General features: G+C 34.2%; 2 protein-coding genes across 2 annotated transcripts; one reads left to right on the top strand and one right to left on the bottom strand.

Moving 5' to 3' along the window:
* Positions 1-978: 978 nt before the first annotated feature.
* On the bottom strand, positions 979-1650 carry LOC107260922. Its single transcript, XM_015716681.3, has one exon. The coding sequence runs from the start codon at positions 1366-1368 to the stop codon at positions 1159-1161; it is 210 nt and encodes a 69-aa protein (XP_015572167.1). The 5' UTR covers positions 1369-1650; the 3' UTR covers positions 979-1158.
* A 4401-nt stretch (positions 1651-6051) lies between these two features.
* Positions 6052-14220, top strand: LOC8286780 (calmodulin-binding transcription activator 4). Its single transcript, XM_015716658.2, has 13 exons — positions 6052-6404; positions 6583-6708; positions 6789-6904; positions 7459-7547; positions 8046-8091; positions 8175-8658; positions 9331-9422; positions 9677-9764; positions 9856-10079; positions 11182-11861; positions 12419-13001; positions 13200-13493; positions 13911-14220. The coding sequence occupies exons 1-13, from the start codon at positions 6392-6394 to the stop codon at positions 13992-13994; spliced, it is 2919 nt and encodes a 972-aa protein (XP_015572144.2). The 5' UTR covers positions 6052-6391; the 3' UTR covers positions 13995-14220.
* Positions 14221-14732: the final 512 nt, after the last annotated feature.

The raw sequence follows: 14732 nt of genomic DNA, 5'->3' as shown, positions 1-14732 counted from the left end.
ATCTTTCAGTATGGTGGTTTCTTGAGTGACTTTAAATTCACTGACACTCCTGCATTAGAAAATGTATATTTCCGTTTCATAACTGGAGCTGGAAGGGGCTTGAATTACGAGTTTAATCAACTTGGCAAAAGCTTCCTAGCCTCAACATTCTGTCAGAATATACTGTTCCTCCGGAGGTTCTGCCGCCACCGACAAGCATAGATAATATTCAGGCATCTAGAACAGTCGAGTTGTTTAATTGTTTTTTTTTTTTTTTTATCAAAGGGTTGTCTAATTTCTTATCAGTAAATTACTCTGCAGCCACCAAATTTTATAATTAGTAATAATCTAGTTTCTAACTTTAATTAGCATTGTTTATTTTGTTTATTTTTTTTGAAATTAAGTATTATTTTAATTTTAAAATTCTAGTTTTAATACTATTCGATAACTTTTCAGTCGGAAGTGAATAATATATATTAGAGATAAAAGTTCAGTTCATTTTCTTCAAGTCCAAATCTACTTGATGCAGTTACACAATCTAGTTTCTTTCCCGCAATTTGGAGAAGAGCAAAATATAATTTCCAGAAAAAATAAAAATAAAAGGGTAATTAATTAAAATTATTAAAAATTGATCAAGCTGCACGTGTCAAACGGATTCTTTATGATACAATGATCAAATTTGGAAAATTGGGATCAGAATATGAATTTTGCCAATTAAAAAAAACAAAAAAAACTCAGGATCTCCATTTTAAGTGGATCCGAAATTTCAAGGTCCCACATGTGATGTAAAAGTTGATATTCAGTGCTCAATAACGAAGTATTCAGGAAATGCTGACCAGAAGTTTTAGTTTTGTCTTTATTGGCTGGAAAACACAGGTTATAGCTACCAAGAATGGCAGGAATGGAATGCCAGTACTCCATAATTTAATTTAAAGAACACTAATGCTTGAAATGTTGTATCAGATAGATTCTGGACAATGAATGATGAGTCAATCAATCTGAAGAAACAGCTTCTCTCCACTGTTATTACTTAGCAAATGGCGAGCTACAATATAAGGTACCACAACAGACTTTCAGACCCAGAAAAAGATAAAAAAGAAAAAGAAAAAAGATAATCCTTATAACATTCTGTGTACTTAAAAAGTTAATACATCAATCTTTGGTGACTGCTATATTTGACTAATCGATGTATAAATGAATCCTAACAGCCAGCAAGAAGACGCAAATAAGAGCAAAGTAAAGGAGAGAATGGACCATAATGGAAGCACCACTAGTCTGAAAATTGCCAAACTCGACACAGCGATGGCGGCCAGGGACCTGAAACAGCAGACCAGGAGTTAACAGTACAAACAGGATCACTGCCACGAAAATTGGGCCCCAATCCGACATTGTTCTTCAACCGGGTCTTTTTGTCTTTGTTTCTCGTTGTATTTTGTAGGCTGTGGGAGAGAGAAAAGAAGGGAAGAAATATACGCAAGTAAGTGTGGGTGGATATGGGAGGGAATGGAGATGGGTCTTTATACGTACATACAAATCAGAGTATGGTTTTGTTTTGTGGCTGTGGAGAGTGTGGGCGGAAGTTTGGAAGGTGAAGTTACTTGAGATTCCACCGTCCCATTTGTGATTCCCAGTGACTGCTACTACTACTACTACTACTGGCACGTGACAATCTTTCAACGAAAGGAATAACTTGGCCAATTATATATGCTCCTCCCTTTGCTGGGCCAAATAGCCAAGTCTATCTTTCTTTCATAATTCAAAGCTCCAAAGACCATATTAATTGCTTGTTGGGTGTCATTTGCAGGCCCAAATATCATTCTTTCAGGTTTTTAACTAAAAAAGTTCCAGTTTCCTTCAGGGTCTGTCTGAATCATTCTTTCCGCATATGCCTGCTTGGAGCATTCAGCTCTTTACATGTATGTAAGATTTAAATCAAAGATCATGAAGTTTTTGCATCAGCTTTTTGCATTAATTGACTAATTTATTTTCCTTGACAAGGCTAAGTAACAGTTCCCTTGGGGGATTTTCTTAAAATGATTTCTGATTGTTTGCTTGTCCTTGCAGTGCATGATGCAATGCAGAGACAATACCACTATTTGTCATAATAAATGACAGAAAAAGGAAAAAGAAGGAAACTTCGACCTTAAACCAACAAAAAACTTTGGAAATTTATGGAAAGTTGCACCAACACGTCATCATCTTCATCAGCTCCTTTATGGAATATGTCAAAAAATTCATCCCATGCCTAGGAAGACATTAGAGGTAAAGAATATCGGAATTTCAATGACTTTGAATTTGTTGAATCTTATACAAAATTGCGAATAGATGACAACAGGTATTTCTGTATGGTTGTCATATAACATAACCCCTTCACAATATCCAATAGGCAAAACCCTAGCATCCATGGAAAGATTACAGTAGCCAAGATCAGAGGAGAAAAGTTATCATCAAAGGCATTCTTTTTTTAAAATTAAAAATAAAAAAAATTCTGAATGATAAATGTTAAATTGCTAATCCTGTGTAAGACTCTGTTTTAAGATTTTCCCTTTGGTTGTCAACAACGATTCTTAAAACCTTCCTTCTTTTTCGTCGCCTGAGACTGTCATTTCTTCTGGCAATTCAAGATAAAACCAATCATTCAGTATCTGGAAAGTTTGTGTGAAAGCACGAACTAAACAAAGAAAAGTGATTTCAATGGCACCATTGTTTAATGGGTAATTCAAAGGATGAGTGTCCATCATGCAAAAAAGTCAGAATTGAACTATAGATTTCAATTCAGCTTTTGGAAGACTCACTGTACCACTAGAATCATTAAGAAATTTCTTCCATTTAATTGAATTTCTTATACTTTGAGAAGAATTTTTATTTATGTAGTTTTCTGTATAGAGATTTATTATTATATAAATACTCTTTAATTTTTAATTGATTTATATTTAAAAGCCTTTTTATGTGCACATATTTTATTTTTTCATATATTGTTCTTTTCTTGATATATACAGCAGATAGCTATTTATTCATACAATTTAGCAAATATTAATTAGTGTTTTAGCAGACAAATCACGCAATTAATAAATAAAATTTTTAAATGGTATTTTTTCATATAAAACATGGCCAATTATATTTTAGATTTTTAATTTTTCGTAGATAATTATGATTAGTTTAAATTTGATTAAAGAAATAGTAATATAACTTGCAAGTATTTAATTTATTAGATATCTTATTCTATTTTACTAAGTTGTTAATATTGAATTACTACATCCGTTAATCTTTAAAAATAAAGTGTTCTTAGCATTTTATTTTTTAATTTTTTAAAATGTGTTTTTATTTTATCATATGGTATGGGATTGTCCATCTTTACTTTGGTACAATTTTGAAAAGCTACAATGGGAGAAACTTCGCCCTGGCTCACTGCCCAAATTGCTGAGCATCCATTGTGTCTGAGTCACACATCATATGGGACTCAACCCCCATGATAGGGAAAGCATCCCAACAAAACCATTCTAATTACATACTTGTTTTCCAACACATTAGCGTGATTAATGTTTTTCTTTTTGGTCTTACTTTAGAAATTTATGAGAGTAAATAAAGCTGTCCAATTGAAAATGGAACCATTACCAACGAAAAGTTGACTAATATATAAAGTTAAAACCAAATCATTTCATGTTTTGACTAAATGTGCAATGAGAACACACTCGTTAGAAAAATTGAAAGATATTGTTCGCCTCTATGAGATGTTGGATGTTCGTGTTTAAGGTAACTTTGCCAGACAGTTCAATTGATGAGTACATGCTCGTTCAATGAAGCCCACTCAATTTAGTTTTGATAATTTATGGTAATTTATAACTTAACTAGGCCAAAAGAAAAAAAAAAAATACTCATATTCTATGCATCGGGTGTTGTTTCTGCTCATATGATAAGAAACTAGTTAACATCGACTTACATTTAATTGAGGGGAGTTAGATTGATAAAATTTATTTATAAATTTAAAATTTTATATAATTAAATTTATAGAAAAAATGATTATTGCTAAATGAAATTCTAATAAAATATATATAGAATTTTTAAATAATTTATATACTAGTAAAATATAATATTATAATATCTCTTTCAATTTTATTATTTATATTTTTATATTTTTTTTAATAAAATAAATTATATAATAATTTTTAAATAAAAATATAATATTAATAAATAATATTTATGATGGATTTTATATGGCTTTGTACGCGCATTTATCAAATACTTTTCATAATACAGGCAAGTCTAGAAAAATAATACGAATAATCCTAAATGCTAAGGAATAGTAAGTTCACACCCTTTTGGAATAGGAAGGGTATTTCCAAATGAGTCGTCTAGGCATTACTGAAAATAAGAAATGAGAAAAATAAAAAATAATGATATTGTTAGAAGAACGATGTTAAAAAATGATTTAATTTAAAACATTATACCTTTGCATATTAGAACTTATATAATGTAAGTGAAAAAAAATACTATAATTTATTATGGACCTATGATATTTGTAGTATATATAAGATATTGACCCGTAAATTTACAGAATAATTCAAATGATAAATATATGTTGTAAGAACGTGCCTATCTTGGATTAGGCACGTTAACCTAATTTACTCCATTAGAACTTGTTGTTAACTATAATGAAAAACGTGCTATTTAGGCTCTGAACTGAGAGAGAGCTGTTCTTGCTCTCAAAAGACAAAACAATTACAACTTCTGCAACTTCACAAGACTTAAAATCGAAAATGTGGGAGATTAGAGGCACCACATGAAATAGTATCACTAAGTGTCAAACCCTGACAGCCGTCACATACTGCATTTCTGTGTTCCTATAGAGTCTCTGTGCATATGAAAAAGCTGCATTGGACCGTCAATGGATGCATGTATCTGCGGGAGAGGCTAGGATTAGATGTTTTGTCTTGGATATCAAAGTAAGACTTGGGGAACCCTAGTACAAGCACTTTACTCGCACGTGCCAAAAAATTGATAAGTTTTTAAAATCATTTTGTGTCTCGTCTCCAGAGCAAATCCCACTACTCGAACTTTAAGCTAAAAGCCAACTTTGTACTCAAGATAGAGACCAGCCTATCCAGCATTAGTGCTACCTATTCCTCCGATATTTATGAACCAGACATATTATGCCAAAATGACCCAAAATAGCTTTCATCTCCCGTTTATATTTTTCTTACATATTTACCGGTTATTAAGAAATTGAATGTCAAAATCTAATTCCTATACTTCTTGCCACTTCATAACATTGTCTAATAATTGTTGTTTAAATAAACCATTAAAGTTCTGAAATACTAAGGGTAAAAAGTAACTTCCAAAACTAACCAATATTTTTATTATAAAAATTAATAATTAAGAATTTATAGATTTGCTGTTGAGCATAAATGGTCACCAATTTTATGTGCGGGCCATGGCCCATTCAACTTCAATAAAGAAAGAAACAAATTTGCATTAGTTGGTTTCCATGAATGCTAACCGTTGGATGCCACTGTTGGAAGATTCGACGGTGCAGGCTTCAATTGTTAAGCGGTCAAGTCAACAACTAACAACTTATTGTCATGTGGCTGACAGAATAATACTCCAATCAAATTAATAAATGGAGTAATTCTTGCCTAGTTTAATATATACACTATAAAATAGAATTAAATGAATGGGTCATCCATTATATTATTATATTTTAATATTAAATGAAATATTATTTAATTATTTAAAATGAATAGATATATAACTTATTTTTTTATTTACTAAATTATAATATATCATAACACAATAAAATAATTATTTTTATATTCTTTATAAATAAAAAAATTCATCTAATAAAATAATTAAATTTGAAAATTTTAATTTATTTATTTATTCATTTAACACATAAATAAATTTATATTTTTTTAATATATTATTGGAGATTGAAAAAATTTATTAATTTCATATTTATTGAGTAGATACATCTAGAGGAGGAAATAATTGTTTCATTCTTTACCAAATAAAAAGTAATTAGTATAGCATAAACTCGCAAGCAGCAGATAATAACCTCAGCTTGCTATTTCTCAGTTGCTGCTTGCTTACATAGTTACATTTTACTCTCGTCTCATCTTCGTCTTCGTCTTCGTCTTCACTTCTCTGTCGCATTTAGCTTTAATAAAAGCAGGCCCTCACCGTACTACTAACAAAGCCCGTAGTCAAACACTGTACTATCTTCATTTCATTTCTCTCTCTCTCTCTCTCTTGTTGAAGCCTGATCCGGTTCAGGATTGACTTCAATCCTTCCGCTCCGGTACTGCCAGCTTGATTTCAGTTGCGTTATAATTTAGCGGTTAGAAACATGAGCTGGAGGAAGTGAAGTAATTTCTCTGCAATTTGTACGGTACACAAGAAATATTAGGAGTTCGATATGTCTCAGTCAGGTAAAGATTTCTGAGTTTAGATGTTTTATTATTCTCTGCGTCGTTTTGTTGTTATTTTCTTCCTCTTTTTTTTTTTTTTTTTGAAATTTTAGATTTGGTGCGTTTTGATAGCTAAATTATAAAAATTGAAATATGTAGTTACATTGTAATTGATCGATATTATGTGTTTGGACTTCAGGATATGATATAAATGCTTTGTTTCAAGAAGCACAAATGCGATGGTTAAAGCCAGCAGAAGTTCAATTTATATTGCAAAATCATGAAAAGTACCAGCTTAACCAGGAGCCACCTCAAAAGCCAACTAGTAATCTTTTTAAATTAACTTAATTTGATTTCTTTATGCTAGCTTAATTATTTGTATTAACTGGCTGTAATTTGCAACAGGTGGATCTTTGTTTCTTTTCAACAAAAGAGTGCTCAGGTTTTTTCGTAGAGATGGTCATAATTGGCGTAAAAAGAAGGATGGACGAGCTGTTGGTGAAGCACATGAAAGACTTAAGGTCTCATCGTTCCCTTATTGCCACATTTTTAGTTCCAATCTGTATACTGCTTCACTTCTGCGCTAAACATATCAGCATAGTCATTCAATTAAAATTATTTTGTATGTACGGTCAAATTAGAGAACAATTAGAATGACGTGCTATTTCTATGTCTGATCCATGTTCAGATTTCTCATCATTTTACTGTGGGAGACCGATGGAAGTGTCGATTTATTTCTTAAGAATTTGGTTGATTCAAAATGCTCCTTTGTTCTCTGTATTTTTGCAACTGACTATTAAATAGTTTGAAGAGCTACACGGAATACATCCCAAGTATGCTATGTCTTGTATGGTTAGCTGAAAATTTCTCAAGAATTGTACTTGTGCCTGCCCTTACATTGTTGTTTACATACTTGCATCTACATGCATCTACATGATGTGTCTGAAAGGTGTCTTACAAAATGAAATTGCTCTTTTGGAAAGATTAGGAACTTAACATCTGGAATGTTCTGTTTGGTCATGCATTATGTCTTGGTGAATCTGTGTATATTAACATCTTATTTGCACGAGTGTAGGTTGGAAATGTTGAAGCATTAAATTGTTATTATGCACATGGAGAACAAAACCCAAATTTCCAGAGACGTAGCTACTGGATGCTGGACCCGTGAGTATTCCTGTATTCATTAATTACTCTCACCTGTTTCTAAATTTCCTGATATACTACAGCCATGATTCAGTTGATGACATTCTGATGGTGGTAGAAAGGCAAGAGCTGTATAGATAAAAGGGAATGAGATTAAAACCATCTCTTGTTACATATCTACTGGTTAAAGAAAATAGAAAGAATAAATATTCTCATTTATATTTTTGTTCATTGTGACAGACTTCTTTTATAGAGCAGAGTTACAACAAAATAAATATAAATGTTGAAATAGTACATCTAGATTTAAGGAACTAGATTAGCTTAGATAATAAGACAGAAATAATAAAAATGATCTTTTCTAACTAATGATAACACCATAAAATCAAATCTAGAATAAAGATAGGAATCTTCAACACAGGTTATACCCTCCAAGTAATTAGGTCTTACTTCATAATAAAACAGACTAATTGATGATAATTCAATCAGCTGAATTTGCTTATATTGTACTCATCTTGGCAGGGCATATGAGCATATTGTTCTCGTTCACTATAGAGAGATTAGTGAGGTAAGTTCAGCATTTGCGATGATATTCATTGCTGCATAGATCTTGTTCCAAATTAATGCAGACAATATCATTCTTGCCTACAGGGAAAGTCCACTCCTGGATCTGCTGCACAGTTATCACCTTCTTCTTTCTCTCCAAGTCCGTCATCTTATACTACACAGAATCAAGATTCTACCTCCATATTTAGTGATTCACATGACCCATATCATAATTCATCTAGTCCAGGCTCTGTAGAAGTTAGTTCGGGGATAGTCATCCAGGATGATGGATTAATCTCCATAGAAGAATTGACTAGTTCTAGAGAGAATGAGAATAGTCAATTTTTTAGAAGACTGGAGGAGCAATTGAGTTTGAATGAGGACAGCATCAATGATGTTCCTCTAGACTACAATCAGGAAGGAGCTGTAGAAGATCTGGAACTTCTGGCATATGAAGGACAGTTCTCCAAGAAAAGTCTCTCTTCAAATTTGCTGCCTGGATCAGAATATATTGCAAATAATCAAGGTTATGGCGGACATGCCAGGATGCAGCTACAGACCAACAGTCTTGTTCACCATGAGGATGCAGGTTTGTAATGTCATTTATATATGACTTGAACTCATAAAAACGAGTCTTATCTGTTATGCTAGTTTCTTATGCACATGTTATGTGGCTGAGCTTGATTGTGGCTGATTTATAGCATATATCTTTCATATATTATGTTTAGCTTGAAAAGAGAAATAATGTCAATGAGCTTTATAGGCTGAGGCATAAATTTGATCTTATTGTTGTATTAGAAACTGACATTAAGGTGTCTACAGCTTTTGAAGGCTTATTGATAATGGATGGAGAGAATATTCATCTTTAAGATGTTTACTACATTAAATTTGGAGGGAAAATAGTCACGTTAGTGCTACTTATGTTGTTACCAAACATAAACTGTGATTTCTTTCCACATGAGCTTTAGGGTAGTCAAGGTCTAATCATAAAGTGCTTTTTGTACCCAGGTCCTGGGAAACCCTGAAAATTGTAGCTCTCGGCTTAGAAATCATTAGATACTTTTGCTCTAAAAAGTTTGGCCTCTGATTGATTGTTTTAGCTATTACATACATGGTCATGTTTGCAGTTTAACTGACATCTTGTAAATCTACTTCCTTAGCTTTTGTTATTTATTTTCTGTTATATATTTCTGTGTATGTATGTGACTAAATTAAATAGGAAGAATTGAGAAAGAGCTGCTAATGACATTGTTTCTTGTAGGTGAAATTGGCTCCTTCCATCAGTCATTTTCACAGGAGCATGCAGATGGAAGTAAAGAGTCTATCTCTTGGAATGATGTCCTGGAATTTCAGGTGAAACATATAGCCTCCTGTCACATTTATGATTTCCTGGTTACGATATTCCTGGCAACAAATAGTCCTTTCATAACTTAAAGTTCTTTTGTTCAATTCATGGGTAAGTTCACTCTCTGTGTGTGTTTATGTCATTGTGTTGCACACACATGGATGACAATACAAAGTTTTGTTACCCTTGTAGATCAATTCAGAATTCTAGGAGTTATCTTAGTATTTCTTTCATGACAGTGATTTAGTAATACTTGTGACAGGAAAAGCCCCATCCTTCTTTGAGAGAACCAGCTGAAGAACTTGAGTACTCTCGTTGGCTAAATTTCAATGGAAATAATGGCAGCAATTGTACAGCTCCTCTTGCTCTTTTTAGTAATTGAGTTGTCTTTCAATGTATTGTAAACTGTCACTGATCCTTGAAACGCTTATAAATTGCCAGCTTCTACCTTGCTAACTCAAGAAGTCGAGAATTTTGACATTCCTGCTTACTCTTCAATCTCGGAAACCTATGATACCAATCCTGAATATTATTCAGTGCTATATGACCAAGGCCAGCTTGAAGTGCCGATTGAAGCAGATTCAAGTCTTACAGTTGCACAACAGCAGAAATTCAGAATCTGTGAAATATCCCCAGAATGGGGCTATAACACTGAGGTTACAAAGGTATGCCCCAACCAAATCCATACCTCGCTTGCATTTTTTGGACTTTTGTCCTTTCATTATATGAGGCTTTGACAATATTCCAAGAATGTACCTGTGGTGTGGTTTGGAGAATATACTAATCCATTGCTCCAGCACTTAATGAAGTAGGCTTTTGCTTTGGAGTGGCATAATAGAGTTATAATTGATAACATTGTTCCCACTACTACTTTGCAGAGCCTTGATATTCCAGTTATAGCTTTCTGGACTTCAGAAGTTGAAGTTATGACTAGCAGAATAGGATATATTATGTGATCCTAAGTGGTTTAATAGAGCATGCTTTTGGGCTATCCTCTTGGCTAATAAAATTCAGAATTATAGTAGGATCAGCACCAGTATGTTCTCAAGTGCTATCAATCTCTAATAATGATCCAAACTTCCTTTCTTTTTTTTTCCATCTCTAGGCTTAATCAACTAATTGAAATCAGACTTGGGAAAATAATTCGTAGTGTATTATTCACAATAATATTACATATACAAGGAAGCACTCCTAATTTGGCATCTAATTAGTCTCCTATGATCAAGCTATAGACAGACTTTCCTATATAATATACATGTTGTAACAGAAACCTAATTGCTTCAGTTGCTTATTGGTTTCGCTGTCATTTGCAAGCCTAGGTAGCTAGATTTGATGAGAACACACTTTGATTAGTTGAACTATATTTGCTAGCTCAATGAGTGACATGAAGCTTCAAATCTGAAATCCACATTCCTCCCAATGAGTTATCTATTGGAAAATGGAAACAGTGTAGACAAAAGTGCTCGGTTTACTGTCCACCGCATTTATCACTTCTATACCAGTATGTGAATATGTTTAAAAAATTTTAAATGGTTTTCTGGTGCATATGCTGTTTGGGTGAGTTTCCCTTTATACTCAACTCAACTAAGCCTCAATTCCAAGTTACTTGGGGTTGGCTATATGGATTTTCCTTCTCCATTCCAAATGATTTTGGGCTACATCTTCAGAAAGAAGTAAGGCCACTAGATCATCTTGGACCAATTTTTCTCCATGTGAGTTTTCCCTTTATAATAATTGCAAATTAGCGAAGCTTCGTTCTTATTGCAGGTCATCATTATTGGATCTTTTCTCTGTGATCCATCAGAATCTGCATGGACATGCATGTTTGGTAATATTGAGGTTCCTGTTGAAATCATTCAAGAAGGTGTTCTCCGCTGCGAAGCCCCTCCCCACCTTCCAGGGAAGGTCACTTTCTGCATTACTATTGGCAATCGAGAGTCCTGCAGTGAGATTAGAGAATTTGAATATCGTTCTAAGAATGGCAGTTGTGCACATTGCAACTCCCAAATGGAAGTAGCCAAGAGTCCTGAAGAATTATTGTTACTTGTCAGATTTGTGCAAATGCTTCTGTCTGATTCCTCTTTGCTCAAAGAAGACAGCATAGAAACAGGAATTGATCTACTGAGAAAATTAAAAACAGATGATGATTCATGGGGTAGCGTGATAGAGGCTCTATTAGTCGGCAATGGAACTTCATCTGGCACTGTTGATTGGCTTTTGCAACAGCTTCTAAAAGACAAATTGCAGCAGTGGTTTTCTTCCAAGTCCCAAGATATTCAAAATCGACCTAGCTGCCCCTTGTCCAAGAAAGAGCAGGGGATCATACACATGGTTGCTGGGTTGGGCTTCGAGTGGGCCTTGAGCCCAATTCTCAGTCATGGAGTCAGTATAGATTTTCGTGACATTAATGGATGGACTGCTCTTCATTGGGCTGCTCGTTTTGGAAGGTAAAGTTATACTCAAGCTTCTAACATGTTCCCCTGAACTTATATTACTTGTTTAGTGTGTTAATACTTTAAAAGAAGGAAGACTGCTGCAACTCTCAAATTGTGGGGAGGGCAATATGCTCCAAGGTTTGATTTTGATCAAATAGATATGGATAAAAACAGATACATATGTAGAGTAATGGAATAAAACAAAAAGTGGTTATAAACCTGGCAAAGTTATGACTTTAAAATTTAAAATAAATGGAATACCCAGATCCTTGAGAATTAAGCCTATTTTGCATTCTGCAATAAAGCAGTTTGTCAACCATCTGCTTGCGTTTCTACTTTATGAGGTTTTAAAGGAGTGCCTGTTGCTGCTATTCAATGACATTGGAGGGTAGCAATTCCTTAGTTTCCAATTTTTCTGCATTTTAATTTTATTTCTGCTTTCTCTGAGATGAAGATATCCTCTTATCTGTGTCTTCTACATCTTGACTCTTGGTTATTTCTCATACAAAAATGGCTAGTACAACTTGCCAAGAGGTTTTCTGACTGGTGTATATTGTTTTGTGTCACAGGGAAAAAATGGTTGCAGCCCTTTTAGCTTCTGGTGCATCAGCTGGGGCTGTTACAGATCCCACTTCACAAGATCCAATTGGAAAAACACCAGCATCTATTGCTGCCAATAACGGGTATAAGGGGCTTGCAGGTTATCTGTCAGAGTTGGCACTAACTAGTCATCTTTCATCCCTTACACTAGAAGAAAGTGAGCTATCTAAAGGATCTGCTCAGGTTGAAGCTGAGAGGACTGTAGATAGCATTGCAAAGGGGAGCTTCGCTGCCAACGAAGACCAAGTTTCACTTAAAGATACCTTGGCTGCTGTCCGGAATGCAGCTCAGGCTGCTGCACGAATACAATCAGCTTTCAGAGCACATTCTTTTAGGAAGCGGCAAGAGAAAGAAGCTGCTGTCTCTGCTAATTGTATTGATGAATATGGAGTCAACATTGGTGATATTCAAGGGCTTTCTGCTGTGTCAAAGCTGGCTTTTCGCAATGCACGCGATTACAACTCAGCAGCTTTATCTATTCAGAAGAAGTATAGAGGATGGAAAGGTCGCAAAGATTTCCTAGCATTTCGACAGAAAGTTGTGAAGATACAGGTTTGTCCCTGCCCAAGTATCTGTTTTGTGTGCTTGTAAAAACTTGAGGATATGCTAAATCCGAAAATTCTTCCGTGCATCAATATTTATGCTTGTAGACATGGCACATATTTTTGTGTGAACTTGCATAATCAATGAGCGAGCAAGTAAATAACATATTGTTTGGAGGCTAGATTACTCACTTCTCTTTTTGGGCAGGCACATGTGAGAGGCTATCAAGTTAGGAAGCACTACAAGGTAATCTGTTGGGCTGTTGGAATTCTAGATAAGGTTGTGCTTCGATGGAGACGCAAAGGAGTTGGTCTGCGAGGTTTCAGAAATGAGACAGAACATGTTGATGAAAGTGAAGATGAAGATATTCTCAAGGTATTCCGCAAACAAAAAGTTGATGGAGCTATTGATGAGGCTGTCTCACGTGTGCTGTCAATGGTTGATTCTCCTGATGCACGTCAGCAATATCATCGGATGCTTGAACGCTACCGTCTAGCAAAAGTGAGTATTTCACAAAAAGATTTCTGGCATGGAATTTGGGAGATGTCTATGGACCATGAATTGATTATTGTGTTATATTAGCCTCGTATATCTTAGCATGAGTTGCAGTTTATGGACTAGAAGCAATTAGCATTTGATTATTTCCTCCTTACCTCATTATTTATACAGAATAACATGCTCAAATTAATAACATTTCACACTTTCAACTATCATTTTCTACATTCTTGCAACATGTCAATCAGCATGAAACAAAATCCAGCAAAAAATGAATTAGTTCTGAATGATATAATTTATCAACAGTTTTCTTCGTTAAGCATTCTATATCAGTAATGAATGTTCAATCACGGTATGTGTTTTGTTACTTGACATTCTGAAGCCATTCGACTAATAATGTGTGATTCTGAACTATTCTTGCAGGCTGAACTTGGTGAGACAAGTGAAGCAGTAGGATCAGGCTCTGCGGCCAATATGGAGAATGACAATATATACTATTTAGAGTAGGAGCAGCTCCTAACTTGCTGACTCGTGTTTCATCTCCTTGACCAGTCTTAGGTTGCCTGGTAAAACATGGTTTTCGTAGTGTCCTTACTCAGTTTGTGTATAATGCCCTATACTCACCGCTAGTTTTCAGTTGTTAGGAATGATTGCACATAATCCCATATCCTTTCTGTAAATTATTGTAATTACTTAAAAGTGTTTCCTATGAATCTGGCACAGTTTTTATTAATCTCTGAGACAGTAAATTTTTAAATTTATAAATCAGTTAAGCATTCTGAAAAAAAAAAAAAAAAAAAGAAAAGGAAGATTTGGGAATAAACGTTAATAGCAAAAATTAAAATTTGATCATATTCATTTGAGTCCCATCATATCTTAGTATAAAGTATTAAAATCAAAAATATTGGGTGCAGCACATGTTTCTTAATCTATTTTCAACGCATTATTATATTAAACGAAAGTGGATGAAGAAACCTTTTGTGATTTGGAACAGTTATAAAATCGGCACCAACTTGAAACCCCTCTTGCAACTTGAACCAGAATTATCTTAAACCCAAACCGAAGTCCAAACTAAAATCGATGCTTCTATGAACTAAAACCGTACCTTCCCCTCTGAGGACTGGCTCATATTTCATATGACAATAGAAATAGAACCGGCGGTTCATGAACCAAAATTATTCTCTATCAGCAAATGGCCAAATGCGTAATAGAAGAAAGTGACGGCTTAACAGCAAAGAAGATAAA

The sequence above is a fragment of the Ricinus communis genome, chromosome 7 (assembly GCF_019578655.1).
Source record: "Ricinus communis isolate WT05 ecotype wild-type chromosome 7, ASM1957865v1, whole genome shotgun sequence".
NCBI lineage: Eukaryota > Viridiplantae > Streptophyta > Magnoliopsida > Malpighiales > Euphorbiaceae > Ricinus > Ricinus communis.
The sequence above is the reverse complement of the archived record's forward strand: the minus strand, read 5'-3'. Positions and strand labels throughout refer to the sequence as shown.